General features: G+C 36.5%; 1 protein-coding gene across 1 annotated transcript; it reads left to right on the forward strand.

Annotated features, from left to right (window-relative positions):
- LOC18790026 (probable protein phosphatase 2C 71) lies at nucleotides 1598–9766 on the forward strand. Its single transcript, XM_007226201.2, has 11 exons — nucleotides 1598–2099; nucleotides 2196–2575; nucleotides 4288–4418; nucleotides 5044–5110; nucleotides 5373–5503; nucleotides 6245–6311; nucleotides 7399–7486; nucleotides 7673–7842; nucleotides 8346–8489; nucleotides 8692–8820; nucleotides 9269–9766. Exons 1-11 carry the CDS (start codon nucleotides 1901–1903, stop codon nucleotides 9443–9445), a joined length of 1683 nt encoding a protein of 560 aa, XP_007226263.2. The 5' UTR covers nucleotides 1598–1900; the 3' UTR covers nucleotides 9446–9766.

Genomic DNA, 14019 nt, shown 5'->3' on the forward strand with positions numbered 1-14019 from the left:
ATGTAGCAAATAATTTTTGCTTCTGGGATCGGGGATTTGGAATGGTTTTGACAAAAGTCGTCCACCTCGGGTAGATTCCATCAGCTAGGTAGTATCCTGTCTGGTATACTGTATTGTTGACTTCATAGGTGACATTGGGGCCCTGACCTCTCAATACATCGTTGAAGACGGGGGATTGACCCAGCACGTTGAGGTCATTTTGTGATCCTGCAACTCCGAAGAAGGCATGCCAAACCCATGTGTCGAAACCAGCAACCGCTTCAAGGATGATACTTTTTTGGCCTTTTCGATTTCCATAATCACCTTGCCAGGCAGTTGGGCAATTCTTCCATTGCCAATGCATGCAGTCGATGCTACCAATCATTCCAGGGAATCCTCGAGCTTCGGCTTTTTGCAGAAGCCGTTGGAGGTCCCTGGGAGTAGGTCTACGCAGGTAGTCCCTAGTGTACAGAGTTTCAACAGCTTGACAAAATCTTACCAAAGCCTCCAACGTAGTGGACTTCCCCATCCGGGCAATCTCATCCACCTGATCAGCAGATGCTCCATACGCCAACATTCGTATAACAGCTGTAAGCTTTTGCTCCGGAAGAAGCCCCAAAACCCCAGCAGCATCACACTTTTGAACAAAGTATGCATCATAATTGCAAATATCATGCATGACTTTATTGAACAAATGAGGTTGCATTCTAAATCGCCTTCGAAAATCAACATCAGAGTACAAAGAAGTTGGGATAAAATAATCTTCCAAAAGATTCTTACCCCTAGAATGCCTATGTCTTTCCACATTCCGGCGGCGGCCGGCTTGTGAACTATGGCGGCGACCTTGGTTCTCTTCTTCTTCCAAAGCCACTGTTATGAGAACTTGCTCATCGACTTGTCTCTGCAACTCATTGACTTCATCTGCTCTACGGTTTCTCTCTCTTCTTTCTCTCTCTTGTCTCTCCAAGCATCTCCTAAATTCTTCCATTCAGAATGAATGAAGTATGAATTATAAACTCTCAGAAATGAAAATATAGAAAGATGTGGTGTGAGAGGTATGAGCTGAGACTCTGGTTTTATAGAAAAATTTGGCAAGATAGACATGCCATGTGGCTTGATTTTATTGGATGAAAATCATATCTGAAATTTGAAATTCATCCGAAATTTGAACCCTAATTTGTATGAAATTCAAAATTTGAAATTCATCCGAAATTTGAACCCAAATTTATCTGAAATTTGAACCCAAATTTATCTGAAATTTGAATTTTGAAATTCATTCGAAATTTGAACCCAAAAATTTATCTGAAATTTGAACTTTGAAATTAATCCGAAATTTGAATCCAAATATCTTATCCGAAAATTTTATCTGATTATGAATAGTCTTGACACGTAGGAATCCGAAAATCTTATCTGAAAATATTACCCAAATTAATTATTTTCATTAAAAAATAGGAGGAAAAAACAAAAAAGTGAATAGTAATTGCCATGGCTAAGGGCAACGGGTGGAGAAACGATTTACTATTTGCAAGGGCAACTACTATTCACGTGAATAGTGCTTGCCCTAGCTCCACCCTTGCCATGGCTAAGGGCAAATGGGTGGAGTTGCTCTAAAGAAAAATTACAGCCTTACAGGAGAATATTGTTGAAGAAATGATGTGTCATTGTCTGGCGCTAGGCCCTTAAACATCCGTGCCACGTGAGCGTGCTCGGGAAGAATGACCGTTTTCCAATCCCCACCGCCCCGTTTTCTTGAGACTCAATGTTAAGTCATAGTGGCACTGGAGTGATAACAGAATCGATATTCAGATAAAATTATAAACAAAAAAACAAAATCAATACCAAAAAACAATCCAGAAGGTTGCCTTGCCTTGCCATTCTTATAAATAAATAAATAAATCTAAATGCTTAAATAAATCAGAAAATGGCTGATCCTTTTCTATGCCTCGTCAGAAGTCGGTGTTTGAGCTTCTCTGCCTTCTCTCCAGCTCCCTTTCCATCTCCAAATCCCTTCCTCCATGAAAAACTTGGTAGAATTCACACTCCAATTGCAGGATTTCCTAAGCCCAGGCCGACGCTTGTTCCGCATTCATCCTCGCAATTACATCTGATTTCCACAAGCGGTATGTATGCTGCCAATTTTCTCAGGAAGCAAACAACAGAGCATTAACAAATACATATTTATTTATTTTCTTATTGGGTTGTAATTCTTGTGACAGAGTGGTTTGATGGAAGCGTCGTCTTCTGCTTTGGGGACGAGAGCGAGAAAGCTGTTGCTGTTCCCACTGAAACGGAAATTGGCAAAGAGGATTGTGAGTGTCAGGTTGTTACTGAAACTAATAATACTAGTAGTCTTCATGTGCAAAATTCAGAATTGAGCGAAGAATTTTTGGGGAGCAATGTGCATGAATCCGAAATTAAACCCGAAATTCGTGCTTTTCCGGCAAGTTCCGGTGCCGTCAAGGAGAACGCTGTCGTTCATACAGATCCTAATGCGGTTTCAGCCACCAGTACCAACAACAATGTGACTGGTGGAGAGGAAACAGGGCATGCCGCCGCAACCACCGCAGCAGATGAAACTGAAGAAGGCTCAAAAGTGGTTAGTCACTCTTCTTGACTGTCTGTTTCCTCATTTTTTAGAAATTTTGAATTGGCAGTTATTTCGCTATGGGTACCTTTATTTCTTGCGTAATCAGTGTAATTGGTGCTTAAATCAAATGGGCTTTGCCAAGGCTTCATGCTATCAAAGTCAAAATATAGACTACACACATATATCTATATATGTCTAAGTTGCAGGGATGCTTGATTTGGTATTAGATGGATGCTTTATGTGAGTATTTTGACATTGCAAAGAGATTGAGTAACTGGTTGATAGATGCTATATATGTGCAAGAGCAAGGATTCATATTTCTGTAGCAACAAAATATGAACCCTTGCTCTTGCATTTTCTGTTTCTTAGGGACTCGCTAAATTTTTTATAGCTTTTGATACTTCCAACAGTTTCTGTTTATATGTTTGAGCTGTGCCCCTTTAGTGTCTTTAAATAAATCTTACAACTTATCATAAAAGGTGACTTTTGTATTTTACTCTGTTGTTATTTCTATTTGTTTCCCCACTCTTTTGAGTGTGTTTCATTTGGTGCTGGTCTCAAGAAAACACCTCACCGTGCAAGTTTTATGGCTAAAGTAAAAAAGCTGTGGCATCAAAGTGTGCATCATTTGGAAACAATTCATGTAACTTACTGGGTAAGAATCTGGAGACAGAAGTTAAAGTGATTAAGGCTAATTAAATTTTATAGAAAAGTTCTCTGGGGCCACTGCCCAAATACACATTAAGTCTATAATTTAAAGATACAGAGAAACAATAGAGTCTGGAAAAGAATTTAATGATATGGGATAGAGGCTAGTAATCGACATGAATAATAAATGTGTACTTGGTTCCTTTTTGTTTTGTTTTGGTACATCTAGTGTGGATTGGGATCGAATATGGTGTAAGAGATGGAATGTCACAAATGGTGGAATATTGTACCTGAGCTTAGATTCGTATATTTTGCTTACTAATATTCTCATTGGTACCAGTGGATCAATTAAAGAGATTAAGGTGGAAGTTCCTGTTCAGTTGGATGATAGATTTAGCTATAGCCTGATGAACTGGAATGCTGTTCCTCCCTGTTGTAGGATGTAAATGTGAGGGTCGATGCATTAGCAGTTAAGCCCTTTCAGAGATTTGTAACAAGAATGTTATTTCAAGATTGGCAATGGAGGTCAAGTTTGGGAAGGGAAGGAAGGAAGGGCAGCTTTGACCATTTGACTGCAGTTTTTATGAGGAGGAGGAAGAAGAAGAAGAAGAAGAAGAAGAAGAATTTGTGCACATAACAGGCTATTTTACTGCATCCTATGGGGGAGTTCTTATGGGATTGGTTTTTGTTAAACTTAACACATTAACAACAATAATAAGAAGAAGAAGAAAAATGGTGGGCATCTTTTGTAAGCTTTATTTCTTATAAGAAAAATGGTGGTCTTATATTTACTCTTAGTATTAGTGGTGGACATATGATAACTTAACAGTAGGGGGACCTGTTATGTTTTCTAAGACCCAAAAAGATTTTTTGATTAAGATACCAAAAGCCTTGAGTTTGCGCATTCGTGCACACGTGTAAGAACTGCAGAGCACACGTGTTTTACAAATTTTCTTACTTTATAGCCTGACCTTTAGCTGAAGTAGGCATATAGTTGCTACTTTCCGTTTGACATGTGACATAGATTTCTCATATTAAGGAACTCAAATGCTTTTGTTTTGTGTTGTACATAGTTAGCTGAGAATGCCCCTTCCACAAATTCAGAAGACAAATTCACAGAGGGAAAAGCACATAGAAGAGATGTTTCAGGAGTATCAACTACTAGGGTAGTGGAATTGCACACATTTGAGGGCACTCCTGATGGGTATGCTAGTTTTTCTCTCGTTTGCACTTCTAATATGAATAATCTTCATCTTGTTATTCTGTTTTTGAAGTTCTGTTTCCTTTAAGAAGTTGATTCTGTTTTATTGGAAAATGAAAGGCAGATAGAAATCACTAGAGGAGTTAAATATGGAGCTGCTGTCTGTACACTGTAGGTGTACCCGCACTTCTTAAGTGTCCCCAAAGGATATTTCCCAAGGATATCATGAGTTTATCTATCGTACCAAGTCGGTTCTTAGTAATGGTGAAAGGATTACTTTTTGGGAAGAGCCTTGTTTAATGCTTTGTTTTCCTGGACTTTACTGTTTGTCTAATTTTGATAGGTTTCACCAAACAGTATAGTACAGCTGGCACTTGCTGTCTTGAGCCTTAAAACTTTCTTTTTCCTAAATCTTTTCTTGTTATCAGAATTTCTTTAATCATAAGCAACACCCACCTTCTGCTATCCTCCGTCATCACATCTCACATTTCTATTCTCTGTCTCTATCATTTTTTTTTTCAAAATAAAAGAAGCGTTATGAAATGGGTCCTAAAATCTCTACATAGAAATTACTGAGATAGGTTTGTCTGGTTGTCCATTCCTTACAATAGTTCTTTCCAATACACAGGGAGGACAGATCTGCAGCGGTTCTTCAACTATCTTCTAGTGCTGCTGTATTACCTCATCTCCCAAAGGTATCTTCTGAATTTTTAAATGTAATGTTTTTATATATGTATACACACACACACACACATAAGCCTTGAGTTTGCGTAGTCATGTACACACGCAAGAGCTCTGCATGCACACAAGTTTTACATGTTTTCTTAATTTATGGCCTGATCATGAGTTCAAGTTGGCAGCTCACTCAGTAGGCATATAGTTGGTTTTTTCAGTTTGACGTGTGACACAGTTCTGTCATATAAGGACCTCAAAAGCTTTTGTTTGTTTTGTACATAGTTAGCTGAGAATCCACCTTCCAGAAATGCAGAAGATGAATTCACAAAGGGTAAATCACAAAGAGGAGATGTTTCAGGAGTATCAACTCCTAGGAAAGTGGAAGTACATACAGTTCAAGGAACTTCTGATGGGTATGCTAGTTGTTCTCCTCATTACATCTCTAATAAAAATAGTCTTCATATATTTATTCTGTTTTTTATGTCTGTTTCTTCGAAAACATTTATTCTGTTTTATTGGAAAGTGAAGGGATGATAGAAATCACTAGCAGATATTAAACAAACAAAAAAACATGGTGCTGCTGTCTGTATGCTATTTGTGTACCTGCACTTCCCAAGGATATCATGAGTTGATCTATCATACCAAGTCAGTTCTTGGTAATGGTATTAAATTTTGGGAAGAACCTGCAATGATAAGTCTTTTTATGATTTGTTTTCAAAGACTTTATTGTGTGTCTAATGCTGAGGGTTTTCTCCAATAAAGCGCAAGAGGAGAGCTGACACACCCTTTCTTAAACACATGGAAGATAATGATTGTATTTCTGGTCGAATTCTGAACTCGGATGCAATAGCTATTGCTTGGTTAGAAAAGAATTATCCTATTTGGAATCTCAGACTATTCACGTTGACCCAAATCTTACAATAAGGCCTTAAAACTTTCTTGATACTTAATCTTACATCTAATGTAAGTGCTACATCTTTTCCTGTTCCCAGAATTTCTTTTAGCTAAACTCCACCATAATCGTAAGCAACTCCTACCTGGCGCTGTCCTCTGTGTTTACATCTTATATCTCTATTTTTTCTTCAAAGAACAAAAAGCAAAAAAAGAAAGGATTGTTCCTAAACGGATCCTAAGATCTTGTCCATTTGCAACAGGGAGGACATATCTGCAGCGGTTCTTCAACTATTTTCTAGCGCTGCCTTATTACCGCATCCCTCAAAGGTATCTTCTTGACTTTTAAATGTAATGTCTTTATTGGACATACTTTTTATAACTTTTGGGCAATTTAGAATGGTACGTAATGATGGCAACTTAGAGTTGTATTCAATATGTTCTCCTTTTACAAAAACTAAACTTTCAGTTTGGTCTAACTTTGGTTTCATGAATTCCCACTGTCGTTAATATAATTCCTTGTCCTTTTAAAGTTCTTTTGTTGCCCGATATGAAGGAAAAACATAGCAACTATTAAGCTAAAATTCGTAGTGGAAATACAAACATTTATCCTGTTGAACTTCCAAATATCATTTTATGGTTATGGACCATGTTTTATTCATGCATAGAATGGTAAGTAATGCTGACAAATGAGTTGATGTTGTATTCAATATGTTCTGTTTTTACAAAATTTCAGTGTTTCACCGAGTGGTCAAAAGAAAAACAATGTTTCACAGTTATTAAAGCAACAATCAACCCCACCTATGGACCACATGCATCCTTAAAGAAAAGAATCTACGTTGTCAACTTTGTCAAATGACCACTCATTCTCTCATACTAGTGCCACTTCCCCCTTTTGATATCCATATATATATGATAGTCTCTTTAAGCATCAAGAAACTCTAATACATGGCACAAGTTGAGAATGCAGGACTTTTACCCTTTGACCCATTTTGACTAAGGTGAGTGGCACCTCTTGGTCAACCACTTTAACCATCCACATAGAGTTAATTTTAGTCTTATTATTAACTTCTTCAAATCAAGTTTTCATCCAATGGCATGATCTAATTAATCATTGACATCATGAGGACGGATAACACTAACTTGCTGTGCATGTAAAATATGCATATTCATGTCTTATGTGAGATTTGGAGTGGACGTTATAATTAATATGGCATCTACAAATGCATTTAATTGTACGTAGGTAGACACACGCTTACAACGACTGGTGCACAGACACAATGAAGTTCGATGGTTGGTTGGCTTGAAGTAAATTTTGTCTACACACAAACATACACATGCACACCTGCAATACTTACTTGACCCTTGGCTTGAATTTAGTACAAGTGTAAGTAATTCAAGAATTAATAAATGCCAGGCATTGACAGGTGGGGAGGATGCTTACTTTGTTGCTTGCCAAAACTGGCTAGGTGTGGCTGATGGAGTTGGTCAGTGGTCACTAGAAGGTATCATGGCGGAATTTTTTGTTTGTTATTTCATAATAAGTCAAAGTCTGTTCTTCTTTTTTCTTCTTTTTTTTTTATAATTTTGTTCCCTTGTATTTACTCGTAAAGAAGAGGTCTATTTTCTTGCAGATTAGCAATGTACTAAAATTTGAATGATTAAGTCTATTTTGCTCTTGCTCGAATCAGGGGTTAATCCTGGACTATATGCTCAGGAACTCATGGAGACTTGTGAAAGGTTCGTATCTGATTGCAAAGGTATACCATTGACCGAACCGGAAGAAGTCCTTATTAGAGCTGCTGCAAAAACAAAAGCACCTGGACTATCTACTGTTTTGGTCGCTTATTTTGATGGTCAGGTATGGACCTTTCCTGAAAATGATTATTTCTGGGTCTACTATAAAGAAAGTACCCAAAAGAGGAACTAAAGTGGAGAACCACGCAAATCCTAAATGGATGTGCTAAATTTCAGTAATTGGAAATAATTTTCCAATACTTTAAGCAAGTGCTGTTTTACTTTTATACATGCCCAGGGCTACAAAGGTTACAGATTTACAGATTTTTATTTTGTGTTATGTATTAAAAATGTCATGCACTTTTCCTTTAGGTATATATTTTTTATTTTATTTTAAGCCAACTTATTCTATCGTTCCTAAAATATTTCCAAATGTATATGAAAGATTTCAGTTTGTGGGCATGCCTGTACTTCTCTTGATAAGAAATTGTTTTCTTTTCATTGCATTTTTAGGGTGGTTTTTTTCTCAACCATGGTTTGGTTCTTGAATACTTCCCGCAAGCTGTAATGCTTGAAACACTTTATTTTAGAGGCTGCATATTATGCTTTAACATTTTTATTTTGCAGGCTCTCCATGTGGCCAACATTGGCAACTCGGGATTTATTGTAATTAGAAATGGTGCTGTCTTTAAAAGATCATCACCAATGGTTCACGAGTTCAATTTTCCAATACAGATTGAAAGAGGTGATGATCCCTCAAAACTTATAGAGGTACGTTGTATTAAAATCATTACATGCCCAACCAACTTTCCAAAATGTTAACTTCTGCTCAACGCAAGAACTAATTTTGAACTTTTTACCTCCTTTGTCCTGAAAAGATGGTGATAAAAATTTATAGTTTACCAACTCTTCTTGCAACTTGATTGTCTTACATCTTGAGAGAGATCATGCTAACAAAATAATCTGTTCTCAGAGATACCGAATAGATTTGGATGATGGAGATGTGATTGTCACTGCAACAGATGGCCTCTTTGACAACTTGTATGAGCAAGAGATCATCTCAATTGTATCGAAGTCTATGCAAACCACATTGAAACTTGAGGTGCAAATAGTCTCAACTGCTTCTTATCTATTATTTTATAAGCTTCTTTGAAAATGTAAATGAAAGAAAAGAACTACCATGCATTTTCTTAAAGCCTTAAAGGGGCCATGGACATTGTAGAAAGGGCATTTGGGGAAACCATATGGCTTGATAGTGGTGGTGCCAGTTCTTTTGTTTTAATGGCTTTCATACTTAATACTTCTGATTTTATCAGAAAGATACAATTGCAATGCACTCCTTGTCTACCAAACAATCCGGGCAAGTCAAACAGAGTACTCTTTAAAATGAGAACAAGTATAATCTATGTAATTGCAAAAATTATAGAATTGACGATAACAACTCCAGCTTGAGCTATAAAAACCATGCATGCTAGCAGAATAGGTATCCTTATTGTAGCGGTTTTTGTGTGCATTTTATGTTGGTTGTTTACGTTATGCATCTCTTTCAGGATATAACAAAGTTCTTGGCAACTAGTGCACAAGAAGTGGGGCAATCTACATCTGGAAGGAGCCCATTTGCAGATGCAGCCGAGGCATCTGGGTATGTGGGATATAGTGGAGGCAAGCTTGATGATGTGACCGTTATCCTGTCATATGTACAAAAGAAATCCAGTGCCTTACAGTAAGTATACAATGTATATATTTTTTTGTATCATTTGGTTCAATTGAGGAGGAGTACGAGAAGGGAAAGATAAAAAGAAATTCCAGTTACTTGTAATTTGGTTGAGTGTGAAGACCTACCCCGTCAATTGTTAATGATGTTAGCAAAGTCTTCCTCATGTAGCTGCTCCTTTTAGAACCTGTCTAGTTAGGCCGTAGATTCAAATTTTATTTGGCAGCTGTATTGTGTTGAAGGCACCAAGGAACTTGCCCAAGTAGGCCATTATTAAATGAGCTATGATGTTTACATAACTGTAGCTATGAATCTATGATGATGTGTTCTCTTCTATCGGATTGCCAGGCTAAAGCAATTGTCAGGTGAAAGTTCTGGTCTTAGATTATGCCAGTAGGTAGCTAATATGGAAGCTTTTGAATTTCTATTTGAAATGAAAATCTAATGCAGAATATGATTGTGGCTTGTTTGCATATAAAGTGGAGTTGGAATGTATTTTCATGCATTTGATTATTGAAATTACACAAATCTCAACCTTATACGTATTGAGGAATGCCCACATAGGTCCTATACACTATTGAATTGCAAGTTTTCGGTTTCTTAATTGTAGATGATATGCTTTATGCTTGTGTGCTCACGAAGAAGGGCCTCAGTTAGATCAGTCTGTCTTTGTTTAGGCATCATGAACTGGTAAATCTTCTGCAATCTGGACTAACTAAAAGTAAATGTGCCGGGTCATTTTTAAGGATAATTGGCTCGAGAGTGCTGTTTGGCCTTTAGTTAGTAAGTGGTTCCCGCCCACTTGAACCCTAGTTCAAACCTCCTCGAGGACATTAGAATAGTTTATAACATCGTCATTATCAAGAACAAGAACAATAAAGCTTGTGAGAGGAGTTTCGACTGGAACGGTCTGAGATATGGTTTGGCGGGAAGAGCGGATGGTATTATTTATGTCTAGTTTGATACTAATGCATGGAAAGAAAGGGAATGAATTGGGTGGAGAACCTCATCCATTTTACCTTAATTTTCATCCCGAACACTCAGATGTTACTAAGTGCAGACTGCAAAGTCAATAGATGATGAAAGTAAAGCAGTTAAAAAGAAATCTCACCTCCTTTGGTCAAGTAGTTTCAGCCAAGGTCGTTTGAAGAGTGCATTGAAAGAAGGCAATAAACTTACACAAAAAATCCGAAACCGCTTTGAAAAGAAACTTAGACTAGATTGACCTAAGTAAACATGGCCTATGAATTGAAAAAGAACAAGATAACAAAGGATAAATTTCATTCTATTCCCTAATGACATTATTTTTAAATTTTCTTTTACACAAGAAATATTTAAGAGGGGAAAATTAAATCTAGAACCTTAGATGCATAGATAAATATAAATTGAATGTCCGAATTAGATTAACATTGAACTTTTTCACATGTGGTCTAAATTTTCGGTTTCAAGGCCTTATTTCCTTGTTTGAAAGCCCATCTCATATTACATGGTTTTACTTCCATATTGTAAAAATTAATATGGTTGCAAAGCCATGATTGACCATATTGAAAAAATTATTGAAACTTATTATAGGATGTGATTATTCATGCAATGCAGTCATTCTATCTACCTCGTACCATACATACTCTTATCATTAACTTTTAGTTTTGAACTGTCAATGCCATACTTAATCGTGTTATAGTTGTACTTGTAGCTAGCAAGAGAGAGACCAGAGAACATTTCCCCTTTTATTTTCTTTTTGGTATTATACATATCTTCTATACGAGTTAACGATGTTTGTGTACTATTAAAGATAGAGACGCGTATCAATATTTTAAATAAGGAACAAGGGATTTAGGGACATCAGATCTCAACCCAAAGCTCTAACAAAAATCTAGAGTCTCAAACTTTTAGGTTGTCTGTAAAAATATTTGAATTTCTTCTCTCATGTATATAGCTTTCTTTGGATTGGACGTACAAATCAAAGCAAAAGCACCTCTTGCTTGGCTGTTGTTTGACTTAATAATTGAAACTGGGTCCAATAAATCTCATGATCAATCTCACAATGATACCGCAGCTCCATGCCTGCCTGCCTAGCCTACCAGGCAAACAAGATGAAAAAGGTAACCCCTAATGATTTAATTGCAAGATTCACGGCAGGTTGTTTCCTTTCTTCTTTTATTATGGCAAAGGCCTTTTCATTTAAGAGCAAGAGCCCTATCATATGCGTAATGCATGCCATGCTGCTAGGAAATGATGTTGGGATGTGGGTGGTGGTGGTGGGGTGGTGTGGTGGCCCTCCAAATGCATGCATGCATGCAAGCGAAGACTTTTCGAACTCCGAAGTCCCCACCTCCACATGCGCAGCTCATCTCTCTCATCAGTCAATTCTCTTCTAACTTGAATTGAAGGTAATAATAAAGGAAAATGCTAGGGAGACCAATTTTAGATACCAATTTGTGTACCAACTCTCTAATAGAGGTGGAGCCCACCAATACAATGGGTCCTACACTCTATTAGAGAGTTGGTACACAAGTTGGTATCTAAAGTTGGTCTCCCTAGCATGACCCAATAATAAATGATGCAATTGCCTTGCCTGGCCGCGATTCAAACTCAAACTTTTGTACATTTTCAACTAGGCTACCACACGCCCACTCATGAAGTTATGAGTCGGACCACGGATGGTGATTTTGATTTCACAATTCACATGCCATAATTTTAAATTCAGAATTTGATATTCTAAAGTATCTATTGGTACAGTCGTAAATTAAGTTAGTTGACTAGAACAATGACTTATGAAAATTTTCCTATTAAAAACAAACTACTTCGCATGTTATTATTGGGTATGATTACTGAACAAATCAAGAAGGGGTATGTTTCTGGTGAATTTGACAATTATAATTTATGACCTGGATCTTCATTATCTTGAGTCTCGCTTATTTTTAATTTTTTAAATATGTTTACTAGAACGAGTAATGCTATTGGGATACACTTGATCATATTAGCTAATCACTTTATGTGACAGTTGATGTGGTCATGCCACATCAATTGATGAATCTAACAAGTAAGAGCATCTCCATGGGTGTATGCAAATGAGTAGGCAACCTTTTTTGTGTAGATAAAAATGCGAATTTATTATATCAATAGGAATAAATAGTACAAAGGACACAAACTGTAAAGAGAGTCATCTTAATAACAATATGGTAGACATGTGGATAAAACTTCTCCCCAGTAACATGAGTTAGCTAAAAGTCATAACAATCTGGAGAGAATCACTTTCAAAAATAAATTTTCTATAACCCCTTTCAACTGCCATAATTTCCCTGAATCATGACATCAAAAACAAAATAACTATCTCTCTCTGCACGCGCGTGCGCAACGAGTAGGCAAACCTTTGTTGCTTGCCACATAAGCACTAACATTCAAGTATGTAACATTTACATTTTCCCTCCAATAAGCAATGATGCCTACTTCAAAATCAATAGGTATATTTGGTCCTATCAACATTTTATTATAAAATATAATTTTCGTTTTCTCATCTACTATTTATAAAAGATAAAATTAAATAATATAATAATAATTGAAACAAATACATTTTTTTATACGAAAATAATTATTTACAGCAAAAAAAGCCTTTGAACACGAAGGCATAAGGTCAAAATAGAATATATATATATATATATATATATATATATATAAAAGGGAATGCTAGCAACTTTTTTTCTAACCTTCTCCTTTAGACCTTCTCCCTTTTTCTAATGACATGGGGCACTTCTCTCTCACTCAAAACAATGTTTTTAATTTTGAAAAAATATTAAATTGTATTTCCATATATATCCTTGACAGAAAACTAAAAAGTCAAAAATCCTTTGAGTTTTCATAGCCTGATCTCAATACACACCCCAACCTCTCTCTCTCTCTCTCTCTCTCTCATTTGTGCTTTCTCTCTCTAACCTCTACAGACCCTTCGCTTCCCAAATCATGAAAGTTCAAACACCTTTTTTTTTTTAATAAACGAAACCAAATAAAAATAGAAAATAGTGCTTTGGTGGTGAGATTTGAGAAAAAAATTAGAACTCTAATTCTGAGATGTCGGAGATTTCAACGCTCTTAAGTGGCACAAGTCGGTATTGTGCCTGTGGGACAAAGATAATTCGTTGGACTTCGTGGACATATTTGAACCCATGAAGAACGTTCGATGCCTGTGATAAAAATTGAGTAAGTTATTATTGCAAAAGTTATTCTTTTCCATTTGTAATTGCTTGATGAGGTCTGAAATTGGTTAAGATTTGATTTGCAGAATAACATAAGAGGTATGCATTTTTTCGAGTGTGTGGATAATGAAACTTGTCTAAGAGGAAAACAAGTTGACCCTGGTTTTCTTAGAAGACTTAGAGCAATGAAGATAAAAGGTAGATCAGATGAGGAATAATTGAGATCTGTGGAAGCATAAAAGAAAGAACTGCAAGAGAAATTGAAAGAAATAGTTCAGGAAAAAAGGTTTTGGAATGGGGTAATGGGCAAAGACAATTGATAATGTGGGTTTCTTTGATTTTTTTCGTGGGGTTTGTTTATAACAACTGTGATGAGTGTGAAGTTTTAATTTTC

This window comes from Prunus persica, chromosome G1 (genome assembly GCF_000346465.2).
Source record: "Prunus persica cultivar Lovell chromosome G1, Prunus_persica_NCBIv2, whole genome shotgun sequence".
Classification (NCBI taxonomy): domain Eukaryota; kingdom Viridiplantae; phylum Streptophyta; class Magnoliopsida; order Rosales; family Rosaceae; genus Prunus; species Prunus persica.

Excerpts from the sequence above, each read along its gene's own strand:
- LOC18790026 (XM_007226201.2), top strand. The coding sequence starts at position 1,901 with ATGGCTGATCCTTTTCTATGCCTCGTCAGAAGTCGGTGTTTGAGCTTC. Across the intron at positions 2,100-2,195 it reads ACATCTGATTTCCACAAGCG|AGTGGTTTGATGGAAGCGTC; the intron begins GTATGTATGCTG and ends TTCTTGTGACAG. Across the intron at positions 2,576-4,287 it reads CTGAAGAAGGCTCAAAAGTG|TTAGCTGAGAATGCCCCTTC; the intron begins GTTAGTCACTCT and ends TGTTGTACATAG.